This window comes from Sebastes fasciatus, chromosome 4, assembly GCF_043250625.1.
Source record: "Sebastes fasciatus isolate fSebFas1 chromosome 4, fSebFas1.pri, whole genome shotgun sequence".
Classification (NCBI taxonomy): Eukaryota; Metazoa; Chordata; class Actinopteri; order Perciformes; family Sebastidae; genus Sebastes; species Sebastes fasciatus.
Genome location: NC_133798.1, coordinates 10,906,272 through 10,917,653, shown reverse-complemented (window position 1 = coordinate 10,917,653; position 11,382 = coordinate 10,906,272). Strand labels below are relative to the sequence as shown.

Here is an 11,382-nt window from a genome sequence, read left to right as displayed (position 1 = left end):
TTGTCATTACCGAATGTGCATTATGTTTAGTCTTTGGTTTGTTCAGGTGTGTGTTTACCTGTAATGAGACACTGGACTTGCTGGTCTTCTCTTTGACTTTAGCCAGAGCTCCTTTAAGTCCAGAGGATTTCTCTGTCATCTCCAGGGCTGCTCTCAGCAGTTTGGGGGTTTCCTGCCTAACAGGGGCTGCTACCTGAGGGGGATCCTTAGCCTCTTCTTTGGGCTCTGGTTTCTTTCCCTTGGTGAGCATCTTCCTGCGATTGAGACAGTAACAGACTTCAGTAATAATTACAAACATGCGACACAGCAACAAGGCTCCTGTATAAGTCCAGTTTTGATCTGGTGACCCCACTACATCTGTACCGTTGGACATACATCTGTACAGGACCTATACGAAGCAGCGAGTACAGCGGTGTTTAAAGTAATTGTTAATCGTGGTTTCAACATAATGATATTTGCTATTGTGTAGTGCCATTGATGTCTAACCTGGCCTTCTTGCGGAGCAGTTTCTTGGACTCGGGGTAGTGTACCAGGATCTCATTCAGGTCTTTCTTGTCGAGGATGAAGAGATTGGCGAATCCGTGGGCGATTACATTGGCTGTGCGCCTGTTACCCCCGCCTACTGCAAGCAAACTGCCAATCAGAGAAAGTATGGTTGAAAAATGACATTTTCCACCACGTTTGACATTTCAATTTCAGGAAAGCAGAGGTCAGTTAGACTTTTTCATCAATGTTGTATGGATTTCATTCATAAAATTAATTAGAACCAAACCTCAAACTGTGAAAATATTTGTCAGAGTTGTAGGCATTTTTAAACGTTTTCACTCAACACCACCTTTTAAAAATCTCTTCACCTGATCTCTCCGAAGACTGATCCTGCCCTGAGAGTGACAAACACCGTCTTCCCATCCGGTCCTCCAACCACCTGCACCTCCCCTGCCTTTATGATGTACATCTCCCGACCCACCTCGCCCTGAGCAAGAGAAAAGATAGAGAGGCCGCACAGATGATGAGAGGGAGAGAGCAATACAAATGGCAAAAAGTTGCCACATACACTCTTGTCTTCTACAAACAAAACACAGGCAAGTTTACCTTTTTGCAGACGTAATCCCCAGGTAGGTAGACAACAGAGCGTAGGCTTTTCAGCATGTCAAAGATCATCTGTCTGTCACAACCCTGTCAAGAGGGAGGACAAAAAAAGTGATAACAGTGATTTCTTGTTGATCTGTATATGACTAGTGCACTACTTTTACAACACAACTGGGTCTCGCAGAAAGACTGTTCTCATTCAGATGGGATACTCACTGAACAACGCCTGATTTTCTTTCTATTAAGTATATTTTTTTCATGTGTTTTTTAGGAATTCCTACCTGAAAAAGAGGGACTTTGCTGACAATGGAGTAGTTGACGTCTATGGCGATGTCCAGACGCATTTTATCTGGCAGCTGAGTCAGCAGCTCCTGCTCATCTGGAAGGCAGACAGTGAGAGGTACAGCACGACTGAAAGGTCAGATGTATAAGATATACAGTATATGACTGTGTGCACAGAGAGTGCTCTGCTTACCCAGCATGCCTTGTGATTGCCAGGTGTAGTTGTACCAGGTTTTGACACGGTTCTGCACGTCTTTAGGGATGCGATAGGAGGACATGTATTTAATGGTGTTGTCCATACATGTGCGGTAGTAGGTCTGGCCTGCTGTGGCTGCACCAACCACATCACGCATCTGAGAGACAAAACATGTTGCTGCATGAAGTGCATAATAATAAGAATAACACACTGGTGCTTTTAATGTTAAGGGGAGGACATCCCAGGTGAATAGGGTAAAAAATGAACTAATAGATACCACCATGAAACTTCCCCAGTTGATTACATTAAGGCAAATATTTTTTGTATTACAAGTTTTCTGAAAATGTATGTTGCAAATGAGGCATTATCTTGACACATTTGCGCTAATTTGCATACATTTCCAGAAGCGTAATCTGACATATTGGAGTCAAAAGTTTTACACAGGGAATTTTTGGATATCTCTTTGTATCACTCCATAAATCAGAAAATAAAATAAACATTTTATTTCCGCTGGTCTGAAAGCAGACATGTTATGGAAGCAAAATAGCCCAAAATCTAAAAAATGACCAGTGCATGAAACATTTGTTTGGTTTTACCTGGGGTGTCTCCCCTCAAATATATGAGGAAGGCACAAATGTCTCCATTGTATTTACAGTATATAACTACCTGTCCAATCATGATAGAGAAGGCAAAGACTCCGACAAAGTAGTTGATGAGTTGGAAGACAATCTCGAACAGGGTGGTGGGGTCCGGCAGACCGCCGATGGTGATCAGGGTCTTCACTGCAAAGTAGTAACAGCGAATGTAACTGAGCAGAGACAAAGACAGGAGGCGTTAGAAAAAAGACAGAACAAGAAAATGGCTTCAAATGAACATGAAGGGGTTTTAATATGTAAAGTAAAAGTCAACAGATGCAACTAGAATAGACCAAGGAAGATATAATGCAGAGTGAGTTCCTTATTGGTCTTCACTTTGCTCCTTTGGGTCTGAAATTTCTTTTTTATCACAACTGTGCACCAGTCAACCCCCTTTAAACTCCCAACCTAATCATCAAAACGGAAACCCCCCAAAAAGCAGTCGTGTGTGTGGTTTGTGTGTGTATGCGTTCATTCCACCAACCTGTTGCCCTCGCCATTGTACACCCACTTGGTTGATCCCAGTCCTGTGAAGGCAGAGCCCCAGTAGTATAGACAGGCATTACAGTGGAGACAGTAAAGGAGATAGGTGGTGGTGCGGATCACCCTGAGAGACGGAGAGTGACACATTTAAACAATTAAAACTAGTTATTTGTTCAGATTCAGATTCAGATTCAGACAACTTTATTGATCCCAAGAAGGGCAATTCAATTCACAGCTTACCCCAAAAACACACACAGACAACATCCAGACAACCATCCAAAATGTTATGTCAATCACAGACCAGTAGGACTGACAAACAGAGGTTGGTGAAGGACAACAGCAAATAAGTTAATAAAATATAATAAATAGCAATAAAATAGATAATAGAAAACAAGTTGATCATAAATAGACATTGTTTCATGATTATCATGTAAGGGAACTCTCAATAAAAGTCTCACATGAAATGACTACTGTCTGAGTTTAATAACCTAATAGCAGAAGGAATAAAAGAGTTGGAGTAACGGTTAGTTCTCCTCACAGGAGCCTGATAACGGCGGCGTGACGGCATCAATGAGAATTCAGGAGACAGAACATGAAGTGGTTGGCTGATAATACTTTTAGCCTTCTTTACCACCTGATTCTCCCAGAGGGAACACAAGTCTCTTTGTTGGACTCCAGTAATCTTGGAGCAAACCTTAACAATGCTATACAGGCTGTTTTTGTCCTTAATGGTTAAGCCACTGAACCAACAAATAAAAGAAAAGGTCAGAAGACTTTCGATAAAAGAACAATAAAAGTTAGTTAATCTGTGTTCATCTCAAGGAAGGAAGACAAAGTGAGAAGAAGGACACAGAAAGGATTCAGTGCAGGACAGTTGCCACCACACGATACCATCAGGCTGCAGCTGACCTGTAGATGTAGGCTTTGGTCAAGATGGCCTCTAGACGCTCGTTGAACTCAAAGAAGGAGTTGATCTGGGGAGGCATTGATAGAGAACAGAAAAGTATTTAAAGAGTTTCAAAATTGGTTATCAAACATTTGAAAAAGTGATATCTGAATAACTGACATCTGATTTCTCAAAACGAATACATAGAGCCTTGGAAATGAGCTCCTCCTTTGTATTGGTGCCACTCTTACTGATACTATATTTGATATTGTCAGTGGAAGGATTCCTAGTGTGTTGGTTGTCAAAATGTTGATAGTGTAACAGGTTGTAATGGTTGAATCTACAGTAACAATGCTCACCTTCAGCAGCCTGGGTAAGCGAAGCAGAGGGTTGATGCCAGTTTTAAAATAGAATAGCTCCAGGGGAACAAGGCTGGCTACATCAAACTGAAAAACAGGAAGTTACCACTTCACTGACTGACATGCTTCGATGAATGATTCAACGGAGTGAAGTAAAGCCGAATACACTCAAAAATAGACTTTTATTCGGCTGTGGCTACTTACTTTGAAGCGATTGGTTTTCATGTAATTTTTTCTCATGTCTTTTTTGTCACACTGTAACAAAAACAAAACAACCACAGATATGATTAATCATCCTGGTAGGTTGATAACTGTATTTTGGTCAGCTGAAGTTGGTAACTCTGAGCAAATATGATCAAATAAATTTATTTTTACAAAACTGTAACTATATCCTGACAATAATGCACGAGACAGATAATCAGTGAAAGAAATCATGTTCCTCTGTGTACTCCTGTGCTCATAATGACATTTGCATTAGGAAAACAACCAATCAAAGCCGAGCAGTCTCCAGCGGTAGGCGGTGCTTGGTTTTGGCTCGACTGTTTTTAATGTGACGGCTGGGTCACAAACTTTCTCATTTTACAGTTAAACAGTACACTAAAATATGTTTCTGAAAACATTTGAGGCAAGAAATAGGCATTAAAGTATTCATGGAGAGTGGACCAAATGCAGGAGATTACAGGCAACAGGAACTTGGGGAAATAATTTTAATTCAATATCAGGTGCAGGCTATTCAAAATCTCACAACAAAATCAAGGGACCAAAAAAGACTGAACTGAAAACCTAATTAAAAACTGATCTGACGGGAGGATGAAGTGCAGGTGGAGAGATGGGTGGAGAAGCTCAGGTGAAGGGAATGAGGTGATTAGGCAGGAGAACCGGCGGGGAGCTGATTGGCTCTGGAAAAACACTAGGAACAGGAAAGAAGCTGATTGGCTGGGAAGAACTAACGAGGCTGATTCAGAGCAGGTGTGTAGATGGGCAAAGGAGGGAAAGCCAGTACACAAATACACAGGAGGAAAAACACAGCACAGAAAACCCAAAACACAGAAACCAACTCCATCCAGTCCACAGAAAGTCGGAGGGCATCCGGACACAGTGCAAGATTATGACAAAAGTAACAGAATCTTGATTCATATTTGATCAGCGTTTGCCCAGTTCGTGAATTTCGTGAGCAGTGATTGACAGCTGTTTAGAGACTGCTCAGCTCTGATTGGTTGTTGTTGGTGCAGTGGAAAAATGCAAATGCCAGCAGGAGCACTAGAGGACACAGAGGAACATGATTTTTTTTCCAGATTATCCGTCTCATGCACTATAGTGACCTTTTTACAAAAATAACTTGTTATCATTTTGCTCAAAGTTACCAACTGCAGCTTTAAAACAACATTGTCTTTACTTTAAAAAGCGAGCTATGTTAGGCCTGTCACGATAAATATGTTATTGACTTATCGTATGATATATGGGCATGACCTCAATATTTCCTGTTGTGTTTTTTTTTACATAAGAATGTCTCCAACAGTTTAGCCAACATGATGGCAGAATTAAAAGCAGGGTTTTCCCTACCATTATTCATAAGACTGTGACATTGCGCAGACATTGCACGTTGTTGTTAACAGAGCCTGAGAGTCCATTTTATGTATTGTTTGGTTGTATTTTTTTCACATTCCAATTCCAATGTCTGAATATCTTTAAGAATTCAAAGTTCATTGCTCTTTTAAAGGGCGTACTTGCATTATTATGCTATTATATTATCATTATATCAGTCACATAAAATGGTCTTAAAATGACAACAATATCGATTATCTCAGTTATTTCTCTGACAATATATCCTCCAACAAAAGTAGTTATAACGACAGGCCTAAGCTACGTATGTGAAAAAAAAATCAATCTTCATATAAAGTACACTAATGTGATAAATGTCACTTCAGCTGTTGATGACTACAATGATTATTTATCTTTTTGTTCACCAGTGTTTCCTGCGTCCCCGGTGACATATTTCAGATTGCTAATATGAGATGGCGCCCAGTTACAGTAAGGCTCGCAGTGTCGCTCTCACTCACCACTATGTCCCCTCCACGAACAAACTGCAGGCGCGGCTGGAAGATGGAGATGTCCAGGATGTAGATGAGGTCACACAGGTAGTCGGTCAGCAGCCAATAGTAAATGTTGTCTGGAGTCTGGTAGGGGAAGGCCCAGCGCACTGGGATGAACCATGCGTTCCAGTTCCACGCCAGAGACACCAAAAACATCCACAGCACGTACATTAAGTCTGAGGAGAGAGACAAAGACGAGAAGATGAAGGGAGTGAGAGGGAAGGAGAAATTGAAGGAATTAGACAATAGGAAAATAGAAAGTAAGAAGAGACTGGAATTATTCAGTATTCAGTGCAACAACAACTACCACTATATGCTGTTAACTAGAGATTAACGGGAATAAGATCATGACTAATAAACAGGATCTAATCTGTATTACAAAGCAAAATTTGCATTATTTGGAACTTGGTTTTGTGTTAAAGGAGATAGAATAGTGATAGAAAATGGACTGGCTCACAAAGTCATTATGAATGTGAAAAAAGGGAAGAGAGAAGGATAAATGATAGATGATTAGGAGACAGGTGTATAGTAACAGGACAGTACGGTAGATTCACCTTTACCCAAACCTCGTAATGCTTAATTATTGTATCGTCGCATATTAACAGAATAGGTAAAAACATTTCTAGATAGATTTTATGTTATTTTAGAAATTTGGTCAGAACTGTGTGGTTGAAAGCTTAGGAGTCACCAGATAAGACTCATTCATTTCTGAGCGGTTTGAGTGAAGGAGACTCTACTGTACAGGTGGCAGCGGGTGGCGTGTTCGGCTGGGTTCTCACTGGTGAAAGGGTCGATGCTGGCAGGGAAGCGGTAGTGCATACAAGCTTGCATCCACCGAGAAGTTTTCACCTTGCGGCTAGACTGCTCCTCCTCTGCCCCTGTCTCCACTCCTCCTCCTCCTCCCCCTCCTCCTCCTGATGGACCTGCTTGTGCCTCCTTCTCTCCTCCGTCAACTGGCTGAGCTCCAGGAGCAGGCTGAGGAGCTGGAGCCGGAGGAGGAGCTGAAGGGAGGAGAGAGGGGAAGGGGCAAAAAGGTCAGAAGACTTTAGATAGTGATGAACAGAAGATGGTTTACAGACCGGATCAGAGTGCTAAGATGTTGGTAGATTAGTCTTTAATGGCAGTGAAAAGGTCTATAGCCGAATAATTCGGTGTGTGCTTGCAGCAGGTGGTGTAGGCTTCTGTTTGCCTGTGTGGTGGTCCTCTGAAGGGTTTTTTGTGCCATAAATGAAGCCATGTTCAGAAATTTCTTAGGAAGCAAACTGTTATCTCTTGGCTCAAAATAGAAAAATAACACAATCCAGGTGAATCTGGAACATCATTTTTTCCAAACTAGAATTACCACCTCATGGTTGTTTGCCTCCGCCAACCAGCCAAGTTGCAGTTTACATCCATGTCTGTCCAAAATGTCATCACTTTGTCAGGGCTGCACGATTTTAACAATATATCTAATTGCGATTATTTTGACAATTGCAATATGATTTGCGATATTAGATGGAATTATATTTTCACATCATTATTCTCATTTTCACTGAGAAACATATTAAAATGATTATGGTGTGATTTTTGCAGGGATCTGTACCAAACAAAGCTGTTTTCTTAAGTCTGTAGTATACTGTATGATGTGTAGGCCGGGACATCTCTGCAGCACCACAATATTGAATTTAAAATGGTATTTTGACACACATTTCACCTTTAACAAATATTGTGCTTCCTGCAATTGGAAAAATTGCAGTTGGCCATATTCCGAATTTTATAAAATTGATTAATTGTAATTGCTTCATCATTTTGTTGTGTTAGACATTTGTGTGAAATTGTCATAATTACCAGAGGAATTCTTGAGTTATGGCCAAAAATGTGTTTTGTGAGGTCACAGTGACCTTTGACCTTCGACCACCAAAATCTAATCAGTTCATCCTTGAGTCCAAGTGGACGTTTGTGCCGAATTTGAGGAGATTCCCTCCAGGCATTCCTGAGATAACACGTTTACGAGAATCTGTACTTACGGACAACCTGAAAACATAATGCCTCCGGCCACGGCTGTCGCTGGCGCAGAGGCATAAAAAGTTACAGGAGCAAGGATAGGAACTAATATATGTGGAAAAAGAGAAGTAGTACAAACTTTGTAAAGGCAAATGCTTTGTCAACAAGGACCTTACTGGTCATGGCTTGCTTCAATAAATACTCAGGATCTTGTAAATTTCAGTGTGCACACTTCCCCTTTTCAACGGCACGCTGCTGATTTTGTCCTGCATCCACGTCCAATTCAGATATGCACACCGATACATTACTAAATGTGTACTATTATACTATGAAGGATATGTAGCTGGAAACAAGCTTGACAAAATATTCTAGATTTAAAATTATCCTGAATCAGTGATTCCCAAACTCTTTTAAGCCACATGCACCCTTTTCAGCTAGAAATTACACCATGTTTATGTTATAAAATTATAATATTTTTATAATTGCTTGTTCTGGCTGTTGTGCACCCGGAAAACTCAGCACACTGTGTTACTGGCAATCATAATCATAATCACCAAGCATAACTGCAAAGGATTTTTAATTTGGTGATAGCAATGTTTATTGCTTATTTCATACATTTTGATGTGTTTAAAAAAAGAAAAAGAAGCATTTTGTAAATGCAAATGTTATCTAGTATTTTATAGTGAAAAGAAGGTAAAAAGTGTAAATGAACAAATCTTAAGGCACCCGTGGCCATTTTGGGAATCACTGATAAAAATACTGAGGGGTGAATGAGGGACACTGGTGGTACAACTTTAGGGACGGAGGTGCAAGGAAAGAAGCTACTACAGCTACTTCTCACCTGTGTGTGTCTGTCAGTGGGCAGTTTCATGTTGTTGATGCAGATTTTTTGTTTTTGGCCGTGGCGTTTGGAGTAGACATTTTCTCCTCTTTTAACCTGGAAATAAAATATACTATCTATAATCTAAGTACCACTTTTGTGTGTTAGGATGCAAGGTTTTGTGCTGTGTGTCCATTGCAGCACTTAAAGCCAACTCAGTGTGTGTGTGTGTGTGTGTGTGTGTGTAGGTGAAAGAGAGGAAAGGACAGAGACTGTAACTCACAGGGGATGTTGCTGTCTTCATCTGAGCTGTCGGGGTCAATGAGTTTCTCCTTCGCCTTCTCCGTTCTCTCTTTAAACATCCTGACCAGCTCCTGAAGACGCTCGTTGACCACTGTACTGGTCTGACTGGCCGAAGATGCTGGACGTTCTTTAAGTCTTTCAGTAAAAAAAATAAAGTTAGATGATGCTGATTTTCATTATTGTGAATGTACATGTGTGTGTGTGTTTGTGTGTGTGTGTGTGTGTGTGTGTGTGTGTGTACAATGCTCACATGTCATCTGAGCTATGCAGGCTGGACTGGCTGGGCCAGGCTCTGACAGGGAGGTTTCCTTCCTCATCATCATCTTCACTTTGAGAATGAAGGGTCCTACTGTTTAGGTTAAGTAGACACAGCGACATCATTGGTTCAACTTTGCTGCCTTAGCTGACCTCTTGTTTCCTTTTTAAACTTAAATCTAAATCTAAAAAATATTCTACATCCTGTTAAGCAGTATTTGTAAATGTAAAAAAGACACATTATTTACATGCACTATATGCTGAGTTCTGCCTTTCGTGCTCACTATTTAACGAGCGAATGAGCAGAGACTGGATGGATGAATAGTGATGGATAAAATATCAACTGGGCAGCGAGACAGATGGAGACTAGATGATTAACAAGGGTTGATATCTTACATCTTATTCCAGATAGTCCTACGATTCCTTCCACTGCTGTCATGGTTGGTCAGAGCAGCAGGTTTGAAGCGATTGTGTGTGTGTTCGAGAGAGAGGGATGGGGAGAGAGAGAGAGGGTTTGTGTGTAGAGTGTGTGCCAGGGAAAGCAGGATATTAATCCAAGAAACACACAACAAATGAAGATAATCACCTACAGTACTCTACTACAGGCATGGATGGATTATGATGGGTCCCTGCAGGAACAGACACATAAGAGGCCCCCCACCCTGTCTACATAGGAACCAGACACCCAAACTCAGTCTATTTTTGGTAATTTTGCATCTCTTTGTGATCAATTTGCATCTCTGTGATTTTTTTGCGTATATTTTTAGTCGTTTTGCATCTCGTGGTGGTTTTGCATAAATTTTTGGTCAATTTGCATTTTTATAATTGTTTTGCATTTTTTCTTTTATCGCTTTGCATCTCTATGTGATTTTCTTGTCTATTTCTGGAAAATTTGCATCTCTGTGATTGTTTTGCATCCCTTTGTAGTCATTTTACATCTATTTTTTGTCATTTTGCATCTCTTTGTGGTTGTTTTGTACGTATTTTTAGACGTTTTGCATGTGTTTGTACTTGTTTTGCATCTATTTTTGGTCAATTTGCATCTATAATTGTTTTGCATCTCTGTGATTGTTTTGCATCTATTTTTAGATGTTTTGCATCTCTGTGATTGTCACTATTTTTTGGTCATTTTGTGTCTGTTTGTAGTCAATTTGCATCTCTGTGATTGTTTTGCGTCTATTTTTAGTCGTTTTGCTTCTTTATGTGGTGGTTTTGCATCTATTTTTTGTCGTTATTTGTCTCTGTGGAGTAATTTTGTGCCTCTTTGTGGTGATTTTGCAACCATTTTTAGTCGTTTTTACATTTCTTTGTGTTTCTTTTGCAATTCTGTAGTCATTTTGCATCCCTTTGTAGTCGTTTTGTGTTTGAGTTAATTCAGCCGCTCTCATTCTGTGTTTTTATTTTTTCCAGCGACATGTTATGAGTCAGGACCCCTGACCCCTGGGCCTGTAAATGGTTGCCCCGTTCAGTAATCCATCCATGTCTACAGGTAGGTGACAGAGTGATGATACAAGTGGAAGATTGTGATGCATCCGTTTATTGACTTTTGCTACGTTATGACAATATCCATGCAGTAGCCAAAAGCACATAAATCTGTGAAAGCCATGCAGAACATCACAACACAGAACAACACCAACAATTTTAGCTCCACAATGATTTACGTGATAAACTGCATGTGTTCTGCATAAACACTATGTGCTGGTTTGCTCGTACGTGTCATTTTGGCAGCGCTTACTGTCGTTTATATGCAGAAAAGATTTCACAATCTCGGGATCAAATTGAAAGAAATTTCAGATTTTCCTCAGCAACACATGCAGTTTCTGCAGGACACTGAAATACAGACTGTACTGCAGACAGTAGAGGGCAGCAGATCCATTTCAAACAGCACTGAACAGAGGGGAAACTGAAGCGTTTCACTCCAAAATGATACATTTAATGATTCATTAAAACCATGAAATCATTTGTATTTGATAAGCAAATGTTTTGTAACCTAGAATC

General features: G+C 40.4%; 1 protein-coding gene across 1 annotated transcript in view; it reads right to left on the bottom strand.

Annotated features, from left to right (window-relative positions):
* The window catches only part of LOC141766877 (uncharacterized), a 32,980-nt gene that overhangs the window by 2,704 nt on the left and 18,894 nt on the right, over positions 1-11,382 (bottom strand). Inside the window, 16 exon segments of the mRNA XM_074634051.1 lie at positions 59-254; positions 487-633; positions 855-973; positions 1,093-1,176; positions 1,371-1,468; positions 1,565-1,724; positions 2,234-2,375; positions 2,687-2,809; positions 3,595-3,659; positions 3,931-4,017; positions 4,135-4,185; positions 5,991-6,199; positions 6,803-7,024; positions 9,110-9,264; positions 9,380-9,478; positions 9,781-9,816. Coding sequence (XP_074490152.1) covers positions 59-254; positions 487-633; positions 855-973; positions 1,093-1,176; positions 1,371-1,468; positions 1,565-1,724; positions 2,234-2,375; positions 2,687-2,809; positions 3,595-3,659; positions 3,931-4,017; positions 4,135-4,185; positions 5,991-6,199; positions 6,803-7,024; positions 9,110-9,264; positions 9,380-9,478; positions 9,781-9,816 — 1,993 coding nt within the window.